Source organism: Miscanthus floridulus, chromosome 8 (genome assembly GCF_019320115.1).
Source record: "Miscanthus floridulus cultivar M001 chromosome 8, ASM1932011v1, whole genome shotgun sequence".
In the NCBI taxonomy this organism is placed as follows: domain Eukaryota; kingdom Viridiplantae; phylum Streptophyta; class Magnoliopsida; order Poales; family Poaceae; genus Miscanthus; species Miscanthus floridulus.
Window position 1 is genome coordinate 188,935,303 of NC_089587.1, and position 21,919 is coordinate 188,957,221.

The following is a 21,919-nucleotide window of genomic DNA, read 5'->3' on the forward strand; positions in this document are numbered from 1 at the left end:
TCCTCAGCGGGAACATCATCACCTGGCAATCGTCGAAGCAAAAGGTTGTCGCTCTATCCTCATGCGAGGCGGAGTACATAGCAGCAGCAACGGTAGCCTGCCAGGGAGTGTGGCTCACTCGACTTGTCACTGACATGGCCGGCGTCGAGCCTGGAGCACCGGAGCTTAAGGTGGACAATCAGTCTGCCATAGCTCTCAGTAAGAATCCTGTGCATCATGATCGGAGTAAGCATATTGACACTAAATTCCACTACATCCGTGAATGCACTGAGGGGAACAGGATTGTCTTGGGACACATCTCGACGGAGAAGCAATTGGCAGACATCCTGACCAAGGCGCTGGGGCGAGTGCGGTTCTTGGAGCTGCGTGAGCTGATCGGCGTCACTGCGATCGGTGGAGAAGGCATGAACTAGGGGGGGAGAAATGTTATGCAGTCCAGCCATCACCGATCATTTGTTTTAGTCTGAGTCGGAGTCTGTAAATAGCATTTGCTTTTATTAGTCAGTAGCTAAATTTAGTTAAGCTTGCGGCAACTGGTGAGTCGTGGGATGGCACGACTAGTAGTGCGCTAGGTGCTGCACGTTCTGTGGAGAATACCTCCCCACTTATGCATGTAATTTTTCTTTAAGTACTGCAATTATATATGAAAAACGTTGCCAGTTGACAGCACCAAAAAAAAACCCGACTGTGTTTTCTGAGTGCGTCTTCCAAGGATCGCCGGCTGCTTCTCACCGGCGGTTCTCCAACACAAATTCCAGAATCGGGGGATTTTCGTTTTTGGGAGAAAACTGTGTTTTTGGTTTCGATCTGAAATTTCCCGAAGTTTGAGTTGATTTCGGGCGATGATTCTTTCGGGTAGCTCACCAACTCCATAGTGATCTCCTGTGTAAAGTTTGAGAGCGAATCATTTTGATTTGGAGGAGATCCGAGAGCCCGTTCGTTTGTTCGTATACGATTGTAGATTATAAGCTGGAATAGTATTTTTCTCTCACACCAAACTAGTCAGCGGTAAATCACCCTATTCGCTGGTTGGTGCTGGTGCTAGTTTTTTGTGAGAGAAAAACACTGTTGACTGGTTGAATAAACCTGACTGAAACCAATAAGCGAACATGATGAATAATCTATGATCGTTTACGACGAAACTGGTCATTCTTGCTTGAAGCCGTCCCGCTGTTCGTTCTATTCGTGCGTGGTGTCAGGCTCTGTTCTTCTAGGTCTGGCTTCAGTTCGTGCGTTCCTGTTTGGAGACGGGTGACCTCCGGTGAGGGCCAGCCTGCCGTGGAGCACCTCTTGTTAGTCGCGCCCTGTAGGCTCGGTCCTGGAGTCCGGCGTACAGCAGTTCGGGTTGATTTCGTTTTCTCTCTGTTCGCTGCTTGCTTCCTGGTCCGATTCCCTCTTTGCTCGGCGGTGTGCATCCCCTCCGCCCGAGCTCTTTTCTCTTGCGTGTGTCGCAGAGCAGGAGAAGCAGGGCGCTCTCAGCGACGAGCGCATCATCGCCGTGCACACCAGGCTCAAGCCGGAGTTCGCTCGTCACAGGTTGGCAGTGCTCAGCAGTCAGCACCAGTGCTTCAAGCACCAATCGGTGCTCATCCAGGAACCTGTGCACGCACAGCACCAATAGCAGGAGCAGCAGCTTCTCGTGATTTTCAATCCTGGCTTTTGGAGATGTCTCGATCAAGCAATAGTGTGTGCAATATTTAATTCCTTCTCAAGCTAATTGTTGTTTAATTCCTATTGCTTGAGTTGCTCTCTCGGTTAATTTTCTTTGTGACCGGTGCTGCCTGTGCTGTGACCCTGAAATTTCCAGCCTTTGCTCTCTGAATTTCCGGTTTATTATTCCCGAGCTCGCTTTTTATTCTCCGGTTTATTCGTTTGAGCTCTGATTCGTGTTCAGTCTTTTGCATTGACTGTCTACCGATCCAAGGAACCTATGCCCCATTCGTTTGTCTTATAATCCGTATTTTTCGATTTGTCTTTTCAACAGAAACAATATTTTTCTCTCACAGCAAATCAACCGGAACAATGTTTTTCAACGAAGCGAACGGAGCCTATCTAGGTACTCTCATCACCAGTTGGCTTGAGTATTTTAGATTCGAAAACTCGCTTCTTCTCAATAGGAGTTGAGTATCCTCTTTTCTGTTCCTCCATTCGGTGCGAGTGCTTCGTGGTTCGTTTGCTTTGTGGTGTGTCGCTGTATTCCTAGGAAACGTCCACCGACTTATTTGGGTTGTAGACATCTCTGTGATTGTTTTTGTGCGTTTGGTGGTGATTTGGAAAACATTTTGAAAGAAAATTTAGGGCTCCCATTCATTCATCTGGTCGCCATTTTTTTTGTCCTTCAGTTGTCTTTGTCAGAGGCCCCTCGTCGTACGACTGAATTGTGAAAACTATGCATGCCCCTCGCCGTACGGCTGAATTGTGAAAACGAATGCTCTTGGGGGTCACGCATGACGTAAAACGTAATCGCAGCTGCGCCCGGCGAAAGCATGCTGTTCAATCGTGGATCCAGAATGTTCCATCCAGTTGCGACTGGGACGAGAGGAAAGGACGAGCCACAATTTCTCTTCAGGTCGTGCGTTAGTGCGTTCGTGGCATGGATTTGCTAGCGTGCAGGGTGCGTCAACGCGGCTGCCGCCGGCCGGGCAAAAGAAATTCCAGTTGCCGTCGACAAATCGTCGCCTCCCGCTCGCGTATAAAATTGGACGGGAGGGGGTTCGGCACGGAAAGCACACAGCCGTCTAGTTTTTTTTTTTTCTGGATCTGGAAACAACATATCCGTCTTCTTTCCTTTCCCCATCTAGCTCCGCGCTCGGACAACTTTGCAAGCCACATGGCTGTCGAGAAGGCCAAGGAGATCGTCGCCTCCTCCCCCGTCGTCGTCTTCAGGTCTTGCAAATCAAATCTTTCTTTCTAGTATTACCGCAGTTGCAAAACCAGTGCAAAGCTTCGTGTTGGGCCATCTGCTACATAGGTGATCGTGTAGTTATCCGGTAGCAGGTTTCTTTTCTCCCTTTCGAATTTGCAATCGTTCGAATTTGCAATTGACTGGGACAGAACAAATAGTTTTGCTTGGTATAGACATGATGAATTGGGGCTGGGTGGATAAGGAAATTGGTTGTCATTTGTCCTTGTAGCTTGAACTTTGCCTCAACTTTGTGCCAAAGACTGAATATAGTAGTTTTGCAGAAATTATATATTTTGACTTTTTTGGCGCATCAATTTTTGTGACGTATTTAGGTATAACGTATGTCTAGATATATATAGAAAAAACTATATACCAAAAACATCAAAGCGACTATAATTTGGAACAGATGGAGTAGTATAGATTGAAGTCTCCACTATTCCTTATAGACTACTAGAAAATTTTGGATTTAGTAAAGTAGCACTTATTATCTTTCACTTTTTTTTTGTTCAGGACTCATTCTTACCCTCTTCCTTTACTATTAATATACATGCTTCCGCCCTCATAAAACGAAAATAAATAAATGTTTCCTCAGTTGGTTTGTTCTTTGTTTTTATGAGGTAATTCTTTACTTGTTTGTGACGATAACAAATGATTTATTAATGTATGATCACTTTACACATTCGTTATGATGAAGTGTCATAACAAAGAAAAGGAATGAATATTGCTGTGCCATAGAACAAACTCTTTGTATTATTTGAAGTGTTAGAGTTGCTCTATGAGTTATTTGTATAAAATTTTCCTTACGTTTTAATCTTATAGACACTTATACTAATTCAAATAATAATTACTTTGTGTCGGGTACCTTAGAATGGGGTACCCCAAGCAAAACATCAAATGGGTTGCCCAAGTCCCATCTAAAAAATAATAAAAGCAAAAAGGTAAGTCGTGGGCCCCTCCCCGTCGCGATCAGGCCCACTAGGTCCTCCTCCTCCTCGCCTCGAGCCCCGAGAAGGAGGTCTCGGCATCCTGGCAAGGCTCCCCAGGGAAGGCCTCGGCAGGGAACGCCGTCTCCGCCTCGCCCGAGGCTCTCCACAGAAGGCCTCGGCAGGAGGCGCGTTCTCCGTATCGCGCGAGGCCTTCCGCGCGAGGCCTCGGCAAGGAGCCTAATCTCCGTCTCGCGTGAGGCCGCGTTCTCCGTATCGCGCGAGGCCTCGGCAACGAGCATTCTCCGTATCGCTCGAGGCCAGCTCGTCCGCGGTCCCTCGCCCCCCGCCTCGGCCGACCCTCCCGACAGCGCGTCACGTCTCATTAATACTTTCAACCACTCCCGCAATCTCAGCCGGACAACAGCTCAACGTCACAGAATGGCCGACGCGACCCGAAGTCGCATCAGCGCCATACCGACCAGGACAGGGCACTGGCGGGGATTACCGGCCACTGTGTCCCAACACTATGCCCACGATCAGCGCCTGGGACAGGGTATGACGGGGGTTACCGGCCACTGTGTCCTACCACTGTGCCCACGACCCGCCGCCCGCTCGAGGCCTCGGCACTGTACACCAGGGCCTCGACAGTCTCGGGGTTCGTGCCTGCCGAGACCCCCCACCGCAGTACAAGCCTCGGCACCGACCAGGCCTCAGCCTCGCGCACAATCTGTCCACCGTGGCTTGCACGTTCGCCGCCACGTCTGCTCCGAGACACTCCCTGGGCTCCCACGACGCACAGGACCTGATGTGACGACCACGCCGCCCCTTTACTCCCAGGACGGACTACTCCGACGGCCACGCCGCCACAGGAACAGGCCACAGGGTTCGGACATGCCGCCCCTGTTGGCACGATGCCGCACAGTAATACATGTACTGTCCCTGCCCTCCCTTCAACTATAAAAGGAGAGGACTAGGGCCACTTAGGGGGAGACCGAAAAACACACACGCACACATTCCAGCCGCTTGAGAGCAACGTCTCAGACGGTCTACACGACACCCTGCCGAGACCTGGGACTAGTTCCCTCTCTCCCTTAGCTTGTAACCCCCTACTACGAGCACTTCGGTGCAAGGAATACAAGTTCGATCTCTCAGACTGGACGTAGGGCACCGATTGCCTGAACCAGTATAAACCTTATGTCTCTTTGCATCACCATCCGGAATTAGGAGCACGCAGAACAAATTCACTAGTCGGTTGAGGACCCCCCAGTCCGAAACACCGACAGTTGGCGCGCCAGGTAGGAGCTCTCTGCGTGCCAGTTTCGTCATCCGAGCAGGTTTCGGATGGCAGACCCCGTACGACCATTGCGCCTCGGCACCGTAGTTTGGTTTGGGAGCCTAGAGTTCATGTCTCTAGGGCATGAGTACGACATGGTACTCCTCACTCCCCGAGCCCCACTGTCCGACAATGAAGTTACGCATCGGCAGCCCAGGCGCAGGCAGCGCCCGGGCGACCGCTCCCGCTGCGCTCGCCAGGCACGACGCGAGCAAGGCCACCCCGATGCTATGCGAACCCGAGGTGGCACGCCACTCCCCGCTGATACCCTACGACCAGCTGTTGGTACGGGGTCCCTGGCTGGGGACCTGTCTGGCCTGAGCCTGGACAAAGGGAAAACGCCGGTGGCTTGCGATGGTGCCCAGTCGTCAAGCTCCACTCCACCACTCCCTGGAGAACTGACCCCGGCGGAGCAGAATCCGGCGACGGCACCATCCCCATACCCCTTTGGGTTGAGAAATGCCGCCGTTTCTTACGCCTACACCTACGCTGCCGCTCGTGAGGATCCCTCAGAGCGCTGCCAGCGCTTCGGTCTCGACCTAAGCACCCACGCCGACTCCTCGGATGAGGACGAGGCATGGCCCGGAGTGGATTTCTCCGGGCTCCACGACCCTGGGACTTTGCGCCAGTTCTTGGCCGCAAGCGATTACTGCTTCGGTCACTCCGACTCCGACGACGAAGGCACTTACGACCCTACTCGCGAGTGTTTTCACGTCGGGCTCGGGATGCCGAGGGCAGGCGAAGAGGATGAGGGAACAGGTAGCCGCTCCCCACTTCGTCCAGGGGCGGGCGCCGTCATGCCCCCACGCAATGTCCTGCCGGCCGCACGAAATGAGAACGTCGCTCTTGCACGACCTCAGCGCCCAGACCTAGAGCAGCTCCGTGAGCTCCAGGCCAAGGTCGAGCAAGACCAGCTCCTTCTGCAGCAGCTTCGAGACTCTCTCGAACAGGAACAGCGAGGCCGCGGCGAAGGCGGGGGAGCCCGACGAAGAGCCCGCGATGTGCATCACCGCATCCATGACGACGAAGGGAGCGAGCAACCCCCAGTCTTCAATCGCGCCAGCCAGAACGTCGCGGCTGCGGCAATGCTGGTCCGCGCAATGCCCGAGCCTTCTACCACGGAGGGGCGGCGGGTCCGCGGCGAGCTCCGCGATCTCCTAGAGACCGCTGCGGTTCAGCAGGCCGAGAGTTCCGCCTCCCGACGGCGCGGGGGCGCCTCGAACCTTCTCACGGCACCGCCTCGGCAGGACAGGGAAGCCCCGGCTCGTCCCGAGCCCGACCGAGCGCCAATAGCCCACAGGGTCCCCGTGCTTCTGGACCGCCTCGGCAATCGACGCGAGGTGCAGGGAGACCATGAGGTGGTCAGCAGGCGACGACGCCACTGACAACGAGGGGCCCGCTCGGGGCTACCACCCACACCGAGGCGGTCGCTACGACAGCGGTGAAGACCGCAGTCCTTCCCCTGAGCCGCCAGGCCCTCGGGTCTTCAGCAGGGCCATCCGCGCTGCTCCTTTCCCCGCCCGGTTCCGACAGCCGGCCAATCTCGCGAAGTACAGCGGCGAGACCAACCCGGAGCTCTGGCTCGCCGATTACCGCCTGGCCTGCCAGCTAGGTGGCGCGGACGATGACCTGCTCATCATCCGCAATCTCCCTTTGCTCTTGTCGGACTCGGCGCGAGCCTAGCTCGAGCATCTCCCTTCCTCGCAAATCCACGACTGGCGCGCCTTGGTTAGGATCTTCGTCGGGAACTTCCAGGGCACATACGTGCGCCCTGGGAATTCCTGGGATCTCAAGAGCTGTCGCCAGAAGCCGGACGAGTCTCTCCGAGACTTCATCCGGTGCTTCTCCAAACAATGCACCGAGCTACCCAGCATCGGCGACTCGGAGATCGTCCAGGCTTTCCTCTCCGGCACCACTTGTCGGGACTTGGTCCGAGAGTTAGGTCGCAACGTCCCGCGCTCTGCTGCCACGCTCCTCGACATCGCCACCAGCTTCGCCTCAGGGGAAGAGGCCGTCGGAGCCATCTTCCCCGACGCCGACACCAAGGGTAAGCGGAGGGAAGAGGCCCCCGAGGCCTCAGCCTCCCACCTCCCTAAGAAAAAGAAAAAGGGGCGCCTAGGGAGGCAGGAGGTACTGGAAGCTGATCTGGTCGCGACCACAGAGCGCAAGAATCCCCGAGGCCCCAAAGGCCCTAGGCCCTTCGACGACATGCTCAAGAAACCCTGCCCTTACCACCAGGGCCCGGTCAGGCACGCTCTCGAGGATTGCACCATGCTGCGGCGCTACTACGCCAGGCTCGGGCTCCTCGACGACGACGCCAAGCAGAAGGGTGCCGGCGGTCGGGACGAAGACAAGGACGACGGGTTCCCCGAGGTACGCAACGCTTTCATGATCTTCGGTGGGCCCTCGGCATGCCTTACGGCGCGGCAGCGCAAGAGGGAACGCCGAGAAGTCTTCTCGGTCAAGGTGGCCACCCCCTAGTACCTCGACTGGTCTCGAGAGGCGATCACCTTCGATCGAGGCGACCACCCCGACCGTATTCCGAACCCCGGGCAATACCCACTGGTCGTCGACCCGATCATCGGCAACACCCGACTCTCCAAGGTGTTGATGGACGGAGGTAGCGGCCTCAACATCCTCTATGCCAACACCATGGAGCTCTTGGAGATCGACCAGTCGAAACTACGAGGCGATGTCACACCCTTCCACGGCATCGTGCCAGGGAAGCGCACGCAACCCCTCAGGCGCATCGACCTTCCTGTCTGCTTCGGCACCCCTTCCAACTATCGCAAGGAAGTCCTCACCTTCGAGGTAGTCGGGTTTGGGGGAGCCTACCATGCCATTCTGGGGCGACCGTGCTACGCCAAGTTCATGGCAGTGCCCAACTATACCTATCTCAAGCTCAAGATGCCAGGCCCTAATGGTGTCATCACAATCGAGTCCACGTACAAACATGCGTACGACTGCGACGTCGAGTGCATCGAGTACGCCGAGGCTCTTGCAGAGGCCGAGACCCTCATCGCCCACCTCGACCAACTCAGTGGCGAGGTGCCTGACTCCAAGCGTCGCGCAGGGGCGTTTGAGCCCGCTGAAACCATCAAACTCATCCCGGTCGACCTCGCCTGCCCCGACGACCGGGCGCTGAGGATCAGCGCCACCCTCGACATCAAATAGGAAGCCATGCTCATCGACTTTCTCCGTGCGAACGCCGACATATTCGCATGGAGTCCCTCGGACATGCCGGGCATACCAAGGGAAGTCGCCGAGCACGCCCTGGACATCCAGGCTGGATCTAGACCGGTGAGGCAACGCCTGCGCCGCTTCGATGAAGAAAAGCGCAGGGCCATAGGAGAGGAGGTACAGAAACTCTTGGCGGCCAGGTTCATCAAGGAAGTATCCCACCCAGAGTGGTTGGCTAACCCCGTTTTAGTCAAGAAGAAAAATGGGAAATGGAGAATGTGTGTAGACTACACCGGTCTGAACAAAGCCTGTCCAAAGGTCCCCTTCCCATTACCTCGAATCGATCAAATCGTTGATTCCACCGCAGGGTGCGAGACCCTGTCTTTCCTCGATGCGTACTCTGGTTACCATCAGATCAAGATGAAAGAGTCCGACCAGCTCGCGACTTCTTTCATCACACCGTTTGGCATGTACTGCTACGTGACGATGCCCTTCGGCCTCAGAAACGCAGGAGCCACGTACCAGCGGTGCATGACCCAGGTCTTTGGCGACAACATCGGGCAGACCGTCGAGGCCTACGTAGACGACATCGTGGTCAAAACCAGAAAGGCTGAGAATCTCGTGAATGACTTGAGGGTAACCTTCAAATGCCTTAGAGAGAAGGGCATCAAGCTCAACCCCGAGAAGTGTGTGTTCGGGGTCCCCCGAGGCATGCTCTTGGGATTCATAGTCTCAGAACGCGGCATTGAGGCCAACCTAGAGAAGGTCTCGGCTATAACCAGCATGGGACCAATCAGAGACCTCAAGGGAGTGCAGAGGGTCATGGGATGCCTCGCGGCCCTGAGCCGCTTCATCTCGCGCCTCGACGAGAAAGGTTTGCCTCTGTACCGACTCTTGAGAAAGTCCAAGCATTTTTCTTGGACCCCCAAGGCTAAGGAAGCCCTCGACAGACTCAAAAGGCTGCTCACCAATCCTCCTGTTCTGATACCCCCGGCCATGGACGAGGCCCTCTTACTCTACGTCGCCGCAACAACCCAAGTGGTCAGCGCCGCCGTAGTAGTAGAGAGGCAGGAAGAAGGGCATACTTTGCCTACCCAGCGACCTGTCTATTTCATCAGCGAGGTGCTCTCCGAGACCAAAGCGCGCTACCCCCACATCCAGAAGCTAGTCTACACCGTGGTCCTAGCCCGGTGCAAACTACGCCACTACTTCGAGTCACACCCAGTGACTGTGGTATCATCCTTCCCCCTGGGCGAGATAGTTCATAACCGGGAGGCCTCGGGCAGGATAGCCAAGTGGGCTGTCGAGCTTATGGGGGAAACCTTGACTTTTGCGCCTCGAAAAGCGATCAAGTCTCAGGTCTTGGCCGATTTCGTGGCTGAATGGACAGATACTCAACTGCCACCTGCTCAGATTCAGACGGAGTGCTGGACCCTGTACTTCGACGGATCCCTGATGAAGACCGGGGTAGGCGCGGGTCTGCTCTTCATTTTGCCCCTCGGAGTACACATGCGCTACATGGTGCGGCTCCACTTCGCCGCCTCCAACAACATGGCCGAATACGAGGGCCTCATCAATGGCTTACAGGTCGCCATCGAGCTTGGAGCACGGCGCCTCGACATCCGAGGCGACTCGCGGCTCGTCATAGACCAAGTGATGAAGGAGTCAAACTGCCTCGACCCTAAAATGGAGGCTTACTGCAAGATGGTGCGACGCCTAGAAGACAAGTTCGACGGTCTCGAACTAAATCACGTCGCGCGAAAGTACAACGAGGCCGCCGACGAGCTGGCAAAGATGGCCTCGGCACGGGCCCCGGTCCCCCCAAACGTCTTCGCCAGAGACCTCCACAAACCTTCCATCGGCTGCACCTCGACAGCAGAGGAGGGCCCACCTAGGGAACCCATGGCAAAGCCCGATGCCCCCTCTGCTGCCGAGACACCCTCGACCGAGCCCGAGGTCATGGAAGTCAGCACCAAGCCTCCGTAGACTGATCAGGACGTGGATTGGCGAGTCCCGTTCCTCGATTGGCTTGATCGGGGGGAGCTTCCCGATGACCGAACTGAAGCACGACGGCTTGCGCGCCGAGCCAAGACCTACGCCCTCTACAATGGCGAATTATACAGGCGAAGTCCCTCAGGTGTCCTTCAACGATGCATCAGTTCCGAGGCGGGCCAAGCCCTGCTTTGGGACTTACACGCAGGCGCCTGCGGGCACCATGCGGCGCCTCGGACGCTCGTAGGGAACGCTTTCCGCCAAGGGTTCTACTGGCCGACGGCGGTCGCCGACGCTACCAAGCTAGTACGCTCCTGCGAAGGATGCCAGTACTACGCTCGGCAGACACATCTCCCGGCCCTGGCCTTGCAAACCATCCCCATCACATGGCCGTTCGCCGTGTGGGGGCTCGACATGGTCGGGCCTCTGCAAAAGGCCCCCGGGGGCTACACCCACCTACTGGTATCAATCGACAAGTTCTCCAAATGGATCGAGGCCCGTCCGATCAATCGAATCAAATCCGAGCAGGCAGTGCTGTTCTTCACTGACATTATCCACCGGTTTGGGATCCCCAACACCATCATCACCGACAACGGGACGCAGTTCACCGGCAAAAAGTTCCTGACGTTTTGCGACGACCACCACATCCGTGTGGCCTGGTCGGCCGTAGGACACCCAAGGACCAATGGCCAAGTAGAGCGTGCCAACGGCATGATCCTACAAGGCCTCAAGCCAAGAATTCACAACCGGTTGAAAAAGTTTGGCAAGAAATGGCTCGCCGAGCTCCCATCGGTCATCTGGAGCCTGAGGAACACTCCGAGCCGAGCCACGGGGTTCACGCCTTTCTTCCTAGTCTATGGGGCCGAGGCCATCCTCCCCACCGACCTAGAATATGGTTCCCCGAGGCTGCAAGCCTATAACGAACAAAGCAACCGCACAACCCGAGAGGACGCCCTCGATCAGCTGGAGGAAGCCCGAGACGTCGCGCTACTACACTCGGCCAAGTATCAGCAGAGCCTGCGGCGCTATCAGGCCCGACGCGTACGAGGCCGAGACCTAAAGGTAGGCGACCTGGTGCTGAGGCTAGCACAAAGCAACAAGGGTCGCCACAAGCTGACCCCGCCATGGGAAGGACCGTACATCATCGCCCAAGTCCTGAAGCCCGGGACCTACAAGCTGGCCAACGAGAAGGGCGAAATCTTCACCAACGCTTGGAACATAGAACAGCTATATCGCTTTTATCCCTAAATTTCCAAGCATTGTATATGTCGTTTCTCGAAATGCAATTAAAAAGCGTTCTTTAGTTGGTCTTTATTTTTCGAGAAACCCCTCGAGCCCACCGTAGGTCTTGGCAGTACAATAAACACAATAAGGGAGACTCGGCTCTGCCTCGGCAGAACCAAGCCTCCCTCGGGGGCTAGATGGGGGACTTCCCCTAGGTCCCACGCACTATTTTTTAGTTGCTTTTCAAAAAAATTCCTACGCCAAGTCTCTAGCAGGCTCTGACGAATCATTTGTAGAGACTCCTTGGACCAAGGTCTGTTTCCTAAGCAAGAGGCCGGTTGAGTCGCGAGACGGCCTACGCCCCCGGGCTACGGCACTCCCTCAATACCTCTCGCTCAAGGGACGGCTTAGGCCCCAAAGGGGTGTTTTGCAAACGAAATCTGATCAGGAGCAGCAGAGGGCAAAGGCTCGGAAACATGAGAAAAACAACTAAGAAACACAAATACGTCAGAAATAAAGGCCTCGACGGCCACAAACGTTATGGTACAAAAATAACCCCTATTCTATCTTTACATAGCCCCCGGGGCCTAGATCAAGGCTCAGGGCCTCCAGCGCCAGCAGATGGTAGGGGAGGAACCACCTCCTCTTCAAAGAGCGTCGCCAGCGCCGTGCCAGGGCCTTCCGCCGCCTCCAGCAGCTTCGCGACCACCGCGTGGGCCTCCTCGTCATCATCAGGCAGAACATAGCCATCACTGATGGCCGGGAGGTCGACGCCAAGGTAGTGAGAGGAGAAGACGGCCATCGCCCGCTTGACACCCGTGTGCAGCGCCCCTCGGAGCCGCTCGCGCATCTGGCTGCTCAGCGCAATCAAGCGGCTCCCAAGGGAGCTGCCCGACTGAACCCCCTCGACTTCCAGGGCCTCGCAGGCGGAAAGGGCAGCACACTTTAGCACCTCGTGCTCCCCGATCTCGGTCTCGAGCACCGTCTGCACCGCGCTGGAAGCCTCGACAGCCCGAATGATCTCCGCCTCTGACTTTGCACCACGGAAAATGGAATGAGGTCGAGCCAGAGAAAAAACAACCTAAGTTAGGGACGGAAGCCCACGGAGCTCACCCTTGGCCTTCAGCTCCCAGCGTCGGGTCTCGGCCTGACAGGCCTTGGCTTTCTCCTTCAACCGCTGGGCCTCGACTCGAGAGGCCTCGGCCGCCCTAGAAGCTTCACTCCCCAGCTCTGCGTCATACAAGGAAGTTAGGGAGCAAGCATAAGGGAAAGAAAACAAAACAAGGGGACTCAAACTCACCCTCGACCGTCCCCCTCAAAACCACAGCCTCGATTCGTGAGGCCTCAACCGCAGCAAGGGCCTCGTTCAGAGCGCCTCTGGTCAGCCGGTGCGCACTCTCCTCTGCCCCTAGCTGCCCGGCGAGGGCCTTGCTCGAGGCCGTCGCTTCTTCAGCTCGGGATCTGAAGGCATCCCGATCGCTGATGGCACGGGTAAGCTCCTCCTCCAGCTCCTTGATCCGCGCCGCCAAGGGGGCAAGCTGTGTCTGGGCGGTGGCCGCCTCGACCTTCGCATCGGCACAGCGAAGGCGGAGGTCTTCCACCTCCGTGCTTCGGGCCGACAGAAGCTCGTTAGCATCGGCAAGAAGGCCCCTCTGCCTCTGAAGCTGGTCCTAGATTCCCCTCTCCTGCCGAAGGAAGACCGACTTCCCAAGGGACCGGCTCTCGAGCTCCTGAGGAAGCAGAGCAAAGGTCCTCGATTGCAACAAAACCAAGGAAAGAACAACGTCGCGCGAGAAAGGGAAAACACGAACCTAGGCGACTCCGGGCAGTTCGTCGGCCACCATGGACAGCGGTCCGTAGCGACCGCTCCGCCAGCTCGCGGTACTGCTCGAAGGTACTCAAGCACCCGCCCTCGGCCATGTCCTTGAGGGCGAACAGAGGCTCCCCCTCAGGGTTGTCCCGGCTCCGCCACAGTACCCGCGGGTGATCCCACCCGCGGGGCTCGGGTCGCACCCGCATGAGGGCCGAGCTTCCCTCGTCTAAGAGCGGCGCCGGCTGCTCCACGACATCGGCCTCCTCGGCACCGACGACCTCCCGCGCCCGGGAAGTATCGTCGGAGGAGATCGAATAGACCTCCGTCTCCTGGGCACTCTCCCACAACAACAGTGGGCCCTGAGCCAAGGGCACGGCCGAGGCCTCCACCGCCGACATCTCTGCCTCCTGCACAGACAGCCTCGCTGCCGTCACAACGGCCGTGGTGACCTCAGGAGCTCCAGCCTCTGCAATCACGGCCTCGGCGGTCTCGGGGGCTCTGGCCTCTGTCATTATGGCCTTGGCAGACGCAGAAGCACCGGCCGCGGACACTGTGGTCTCGGCGGTCATGGGCACCGGGGCCCCCATCGCCTCAGCCCCAGAGGCCTCGGGAGCCTCGGCAACAAAGGGCACGATGGCCCCATCCGACCATTTAGGGGCCGCCTCGGCAACCCTTCCCTGGGCAGCCGGTTCCTGTGGGTCGACCCTCGCCGACGCCGCGCCACGCTGGATGGTGGCTTGTGCCTCCGCCACCCAGTGGGCAGAGGAGCTGGGGCTCGCCTTAAGCGCTTTAAGGGGCGTCAAGGGGAGGTCGTCCGCAGGCCGCTTCCGACTAAAGAAAATCAACCTACAGGGTCAGCACGAGACCAAAAAAGCGAATGGAAGACACCATAACCCCACCAAAAACACACTTACTTTGAACGGGGCAGCCCCAGCTTCACCACAGCAAACCTCCTCCGCAACGGCGGAGGCGGCGGCAGTGGTGTCGCATCCGCATCCATCGGCGCCGGTCGGTCCTCGGCGGACCCCGGCGCCCCTTCGACCCTCGGCGGGGCCGGCGGCGCCGCCTCCACCGCCACCGGCTCCGTCATGACCGCCGAGCTTACAGGGCTGACGGCGCGTTTGCCTAACGCCCGCGCCTCAGGCGTGTCGGCCTCGGCCCCGGAGGGGGCCACCGCCGGCCCCAGGTCCGCTTCCTCTCCCCTTCTCGGGGGTGCCGGGCTGCTTATCGACGCCCCGAGCGCCACCTCCTCGATGTCTGGAAGGTGGTCTAGGGGGCCTCGCCCCCCCCCTCGCCCTTGTCATTCCCGTCCGAGGCCTCCGTCGACAACGACGTCGACGAGGATTCCTCCAACGGGAGACCATCCTTCCGTTGCTGACGGCAGCATTTATCCAACGCCTCGCGCGCAAGGATATGCTTCGTGCGCTTCGCCGCCTTAGCATCCTTCCGCTTCTTCTGCGCGTCAGCATGAGCGCGGTTGATCGCCCGCTGCCCCGCGTCCTCAGGAACAGGCGGCGGGGAGGAGCGCACGTCCCTCATCCCCTAAAGAAACGACAAACGCGCATAAGGAAACAAAGGATAAAGGGAGATCGAGGAGGTTCAGAGGCTACAGCGGCGCTCAACTTACCAGCGAAAGGAACCCCCGCGACGGACGCATCGCGAAGGGGGTCAGGTTGCCACCCCTCAACTTCACATCTACCGTCTCCCCCACCCGACGGTGAATTTCCTCGTCGGAGAGGGCGGAGGAAGACATCCGGGTGCCCTCGACGGGCTCACCCGGCCTCATCTCGAACAGTCGCCACCGCCGAGCCATCAGCGGCAGCACCCTCCGGCGGTGGAAGGCGGCCACGACCACAGCGACGGTGAGGCCATGGTTCCGTAGCCTCACCAGCCCCTCCAGGAGCGGCTCCAGCTTGGGCTGGTCGACCTTTGGGACGCCCCACTTCCATTTCTCTGGGCAACTCCCCACAATCCGCTCGGTATAAGGGGGAAGTCCTCCGTCGTCGTTGCGGAGGTAAAACCAACTCGTGTACCACCGGCGGTTGGAGGACGCGAGTTGGGCCGGGATGTAGAGATGCAGGCGGTCCTGACGCACTTGGAGGGTGCAGCCTCCGGCCCTCGATGCCTTCCTCTTGCCCGACGTGCCCGTCGGCTTGGTAGTATGCCCCGCCCGGAACAGGTGGAGCCACAAATCCCAATGGGGAGCGATCCCCAAATACCCCTCGTAGACGGCAACAAAGATAGCCGCCTGAGCGATGGAGTTAGGATTAAAATTGTGGAGCTCCATGCCATAGTAATGCGTGAGCGCCCGCATGAACCGGCCCACCGGAACGCCGAGGCCGCGCTCGTGGAAGGAGACGAAGCTCACGACATAGCCGTCGCGGGGCCTCGGCTCTAGCTCGCCGTACGGAGCAATCCACTCCGGCCTACTAGAGTCTGTCACTGGGCGGAGGAGTCCACCGTCGATAAGCGACTGGAGCATCTCCTCAGTGACATCCGACGGATCCCAAGGATCCGCCTCGACAACAACGATGTTGCCGGCCATGGATGCGATGGAGGAATCGGGCGCGGCGGTGAGTTTTTCTCTCTCCCTCCACGCTCTCGCTTTTTTCTTGCTTTCCCCCTAGGCTCGCTCTTCTCTCCTCTTCTTCCCAGCACCCGCGGCTCTGGCGACGGCTCGACGGAGGTGGCAGGCAAGGTAAGATAGGAGGGGCGAGACTCTTCGGGTATTTATGCAGGGGGAGGTGAAACGAACAGGCGATGAAATCGGGGAGGTTTTCCCCGTCCGGCGTGGTTAACCACGAGCCGATTTCGGCGGCCCACGCACCCACGTCTCCCGCATTAAATGCGAGGACAGTTATGTCCCATCCATCACGTCGCGCTCGGCCACTACGGCAGCAGGCGTCGTTTCACCTCCCCACGAAACCACCTCAAAAGGCGCGTCCCCCGCGGCCGAGCCGATAGGGAAGATATTTCCCGCGGCCTGTTCCTTTCACAGGAAGGAACCGGGCTCTGAGCCTATTACGATCCAGGGGTTCGAAGGCTAGACCCCAAAGGGTTTCGACAGCCGCCCTAGGATAACAGAGTTAGGGTGACTGCGGGCGAGCCTGTACGAGGCCGAGACCCAAACGAGCGAAACGCTTGGGACGCCCAAAGTCGTGTCCGAGACCGGCAGGAAAGTATCCGAATGGGATCCCACCGTAGGGAGGCACCGAGCCACCGAGGCCCAACGAACGGCCTCGGCACCCACTAGAGAAATCCGCTGGTACTCTTGGAGTGTGTCTCTGGACCGCTAGCCGTCCCCTAACGAACGGGGTTCGGACCTCCACTCGGACTACCCGATAACAGCTCACCGGAAGTGCCACCGCTCGTGCCCATCGAGGGTAGCGAGGCACATTCCACCCCTCCTTCCGAGTGAAAAGGAAGCGCGAGGGTCGCATAAAAAGTCAGGGAACCCCCGATGGCCTTCTCACCCTATGCAGAGGCTAGGGGGCTCCTCCTGCAAATATGCCGAGACCTCACGACCCGGGCTCGCGCCCAAAGAGGCCTCGGCAAACAAACCCTTATGCGCGAGGGGCGTATAAAAAGTCAGGAGAACTCCCGACGGCCCTCTCACGCAGAGGCTAGGGGCTCTTCCTGCAACCTCGCCGAGACCAGAATGGGCTCGGCAAACTAACCCTCCGTTCGAATGAAAAGGACACGTGAAGACCAGGTGAAAGGGCCAGAACACCCAAGACAAAGACAAACAGTCCAAAACCGCGCTAGAAGTTTCACTACAAACACGATAAAAGGGCGCTGAGCCCGTTACGGTCCAGGGGTTCGAAGGCTGGGCCTCCAAAAGGTTTCGACAGCCGCCCTAGGGCAACAGAGTCAGGGACGACATCGGGGCGAGCCTATGAATGGCCCAGACCCAAGCGAACGGTCGCTCGGGGCGTCCTAAGTCGTGTCCGAGACCGGCGGGGAAGTATCCGAATGGGATCCCACCGTAGGGAGGCACCGAGCCACCAAGGCCCGCGAACGGCCTCGGCACCCACTAGAGAAACCCCCCGGTACTCTTGGAGTGCGTCCCTGGACTACTAGCCGTCCCCCAGCGAACGGGGCTCGGGCCTCCACTCGGACTACCCGCTAACAGCTCACCGGAAGTGTCCATGCTCGTGCCCATCGAGGGTAGCCTGGCACATTCCACCCCTCCTTCCGAGCGAAAGGAAGCGTGAGGATCATACCCAAAGTCAGGGGACCCCTGACGAACCTCTCGCTCCGCGCAGAGGCTAGAGGCCTTTTTCCCTGCAGCCTCGCCGAGACCCCCGCAACCCGAACTTGCGCTTGGGGGCTTGGCAAATGCAATAAGAACTACTCGTTCAGACACGGAAATGAAGAAAACCCCTGGAGGAGTAACTCCACTCCCCTAGGGGCTCGGGGGCTACACCCGGTGGGTGCGCGCGACAAACCTCAATTCCTACGGAGCAGGTATGGACCCAGCCTCGGCAAACCCTCAGGGGGAGTGCACGCACTCCCCCCGAGGCTCGAGGGCTACTATCGGGTACCTTAGAATGGGGTACCCCAAGCAAAACATCAAATGGGTTGCCCAAGTCCCATCTAAAAAATAATAAAAGCAAAAAGGTAAGTCGTGGGCCCCTCCCCGTCGCGATCAGGCCCACTGGGTCCTCCTCCTCCTCGCCTCGAGCCCCGAGAAGGAGGTCTCGGCATCCTGGCAAGGCTCCCCAGGGAAGGCCTCGGCAGGGAACGCCGTCTCCGCCTCGCCCGAGGCTCTCCACAGAAGGCCTCGGCAGGAGGCGCGTTCTCCGTATCGCGCGAGGCCTTCCACGCGAGGCCTCGGCAAGGAGCCTAATCTCCGTCTCGCGCGAGGTCGCGTTCTCCGTATCGCGCAAGGCCTCTCGCGCGAGGCCTCGGCAACGAGCATTCTCCGTATCGCTCGAGGCCGGCTCGTCCGTGGTCCCTCGCCCCCCGCCTCGGCCGACCCTCCCGACAGCGCGTCACGTCTCATTAATACTTTCAACCACTCCCGCAATCTCAGCCGGACACCAGCTCAACGTCACAGAATGGCCGACGCGACCCGAAGTCGCATCAGCGCCATACCGACCAGGACAGGGCACGGCGGGGATTACCGGCCACTGTGTCCCAACACTATGTCCCAACACTATGCCCACAATCAGCGCCTGGGACAGGGTATGACGGGGGTTACCGGCCACTGTGTCCTACCACTGTGCCCACGACCCGCCGCCCGCTCGAGGCCTCGGCACTGTACACCAGGGCCTCGGCAGTCTCGGGGTTCGTGCCTGCCGAGACCCCCCACCGCAGTACAAGCCTCGGCACCGACCAGGCCACAGCCTCGCGCACAATCTGTCCACCATGGCTTGCACGTTCGCCGCCACGTCTGCTCCGAGACACTCCCTGGGCTCCCACGACGCACAGGACCTGATGTGACGACCACGCCGCCCCTTTACTCCCAGGACGGACTACTCCGACGGCCACGCCGCCACAGGAACAGGCCACAGGGTTCGGACATGCCGCCCCTGTTGGCACGATGCCGCACAGTAATACATGTACTGTCCCTGCCCTCCCTTCAACTATAAAAGGAGAGGACTAGGGCCACTTAGGGGGGGGACCGAAAAACACACACGCACACATTCCAGCCGCTTGAGAGCAACGTCTCAGACGGTCTACACGACACCCTGTCGAGACCTGGGACTAGTTCCCTCTCTTCCTTAGCTTGTAACCCCCTACTACGAGCACTTCGGTGCAAGGAATACAAGTTCGATCTCTCAGACTGGACGTAGGGCACCGATTGCCTGAACCAGTATAAACCTTGTGTCTCTTTGCATCACCATCCGGAATCGGGAGCACGCAGAACAAATTCACTAGTCGGTTGAGGACCCCCGGTCCGAAACACCGACACTTTGTATATAAATTCCTTACGTTTTAATCTTATAGACACTTATAGTAATTCAAATAATAATTACTTTGTATATAAATTCCTTATGTTTTAATCTTATGACCACAGCAAAACTTACTGTCCTTTCTGCACCCGAGTGAAGCAATTGTTAGCACAGCTGGGGGCAAATTACAAGGCCATTGAGTTGGATGTGGAAAGTGAGTATTTTTCTTAATTTTAGCACACTTCTTTATTTTTGGTTCACTTCTATACTTCACAAATAGTCTGATTCCCAAATCTCAATTGTCATAAAATAAACCAACAAATGAAGGGTAAGGTTTACGATACCAAATGATGATGGCTGTAGAAGCGACTGGTAGACTTATCAGCTCATGTATCAACTGAAAGATATTGCAAAAGTTAGTTCTGATCAAACTGCAATGCTGAAAGTGTCCATGAACTAATGAACATACTACCATTCAATCAAATTGGAGATTAGTTTAGTACTTCTGCAACTGCAAACCATGTTTGAGTAATCTCTTTAATATTGTTAACACGTTGCGAAATGATTGCTCCAAGATTGATTAGACCGTCTTAACACAACTACACCAATGAATATTTGTGTGAATCTATAAATGTGACCGAACACAGTGAACATTACATGAACCATTTTAACATGTCTCGAGCACTCATCAAGAGATAACAAACTTATGCATTCTATGAGAACTGTTTGCTGAATTTTATCGTTTTAATCACTGTGCGAAGGTGATGGCGCTGAGCTGCAATCAGCTCTCGCTGAATGGACTGGTCAGAAAACTGTTCCCAATGTCTTTGTGAAAGGGGAGCGCATTGGTGGCTGTGACGGTGAGTTTACCTTCTGTAGTTCTGTCGATGTCATTCTCGCAAGAAACTAAAGTTGCGTTCACTTGGTTTCTCATTTACATCTGAATTGGTTTTTTAACGATGTATTTACCGCGTGCTGAGCAGCAACCATGGCAATGCATGACGGTGGGAAGCTGGTGCCTCTGCTGACCGAGGCTGGAGCAATTGTCAATGCAAAGGCCTCTGCAACTGCCACTCCGTCTTTGTAGACATGTTTTACAGCGTCACCCCGCTCGCTGGGTGGCTGTGTTGTATGGAGTACTAAACTCAATACGTAGTAATAAATAAAGATGAATAGACTTAAACGTTTCTTCATGTCGACTGTATTTTAATCTTTTTTTTTTTCTGTCGAGCCTCTCTGCAACTCTGTATACACTACCTCATCATCCTCTGGACTGCGAGCTCAATGTGTATGCCTCTTAATTTTCGTGTCAGTAAAGTGTACCGTGTGATTTGTGTCACCTAAACTTGTCATCTGAAATGGTGACTGTATGAGACGTTGTAGACCTGCTGTGCAAAAAAAGTCGATACCAATTCATGTCTCACTCGACTAAGCTGAAAGTTGACACCATCAGGTTTAATTAAACTCGTGAGAATGTCCTGAGGACCAATACTGCTTTGACGAGGACGTCTATTTGGGCGTGTCGGTCTAGACGCCCCCGCTCTTCGGTCTGCGTATCGATTGGGCCCAACACGTAACGTCTATTCTTCCGCTTCTGAATATTTTCCCCACTTGTGACCGCTATCACTTTCCGGTCTGTTTCGTCTGGGCTGGTTTGGCTTTATAAGCTACGATTAAAAGTACTGTTGGCTGATTTAGTATGAGAGGAAAATATTATTCGTTGGCTGATAAGCCATGACTTATAAGCCAAATACGACGAAGCGAACAGGCTGTTCATTGTGTCGTCCGAACGCAGTGCCGCGTCGACCGCGCATCCGCCCACAACAGTCGCGATGCGCCGTCCGCCCGCCTGCTCTGTCTCGCTGCCGCGCCCCATAGTGCGCCGCACCCGCCCCAATCTTGCATCGTGCCACGTCCTATCCCGTGCCGCGTGGGGCGTCCACCTCGCTGGGCGTGGCCATGGCGTGCAAAGCGCCACCACCGCCCGACGCCACCAGGAGGTCGCCAGCCATTGCTATCAACACCCCCTTAAATCCGAGTTTGTTGGCTACCGTAGTCCCCCACTAGGTGAGTCATCGTCGCCGGTGATGTCGTGTTTTGAGTGTTTCAGGTGTTTTGGACTTATGTTTCAAGTGTTTTATCTGAATGTTGCAAAAATAGAACTAGGATGTTTCATATGTTGCAATGACAATATACGTATGTTTCTAGCCTATGTTTAAAGTGTTTCAGTTGTTTCAGACGCATGAAGTGTTTTTATCTGGATGTTGCATATATTGCTATCACTGCACACCCATGTTTTAAGTGTTTGTTTTCACGTGTTTCGGATGGTTTAGACTTATATTGCAAAAGTGGATCCGGGTGTTGTATATGTTGATATGGCTATACATGCATGTTTTAAATGTTTCATCTGTTTCAGTGATATGTTGTAAATGTTTTGTCTTTATGTTTCAAAAGTAGATTAGATGCTGCACATGTTGCAATTCGTGCAGGTTGTGCTGCTGTCGGGGCGCCGTAGTGGTTCACGTGCGGACGCGGGCAGGCCTGGTGCTGCTGCCGTGGTGCCGACGTGGTTCACGTGTGGACACGGGGGCATGGTTCTAGATGCTGGCGTGCGATGCGGGCGAGCGAGGCGCAGAGCTCCGTCGAAAC

At 56.6% G+C, this 21,919-nt stretch overlaps 1 protein-coding gene across 1 annotated transcript; it reads left to right on the forward strand.

Moving 5' to 3' along the window:
* The first annotated feature begins 2,148 nt into the window (after positions 1 to 2,148).
* Positions 2,149 to 20,630, forward strand: LOC136474333 (glutaredoxin-like). Its single transcript, XM_066471925.1, has 4 exons — positions 2,149 to 2,886; positions 19,396 to 19,484; positions 20,032 to 20,130; positions 20,254 to 20,630. Exons 1-4 carry the CDS (start codon positions 2,594 to 2,596, stop codon positions 20,355 to 20,357), a joined length of 585 nt encoding a protein of 194 aa, XP_066328022.1. The 5' UTR covers positions 2,149 to 2,593; the 3' UTR covers positions 20,358 to 20,630.
* The last annotated feature ends 1,289 nt before the right edge of the window (positions 20,631 to 21,919 follow it).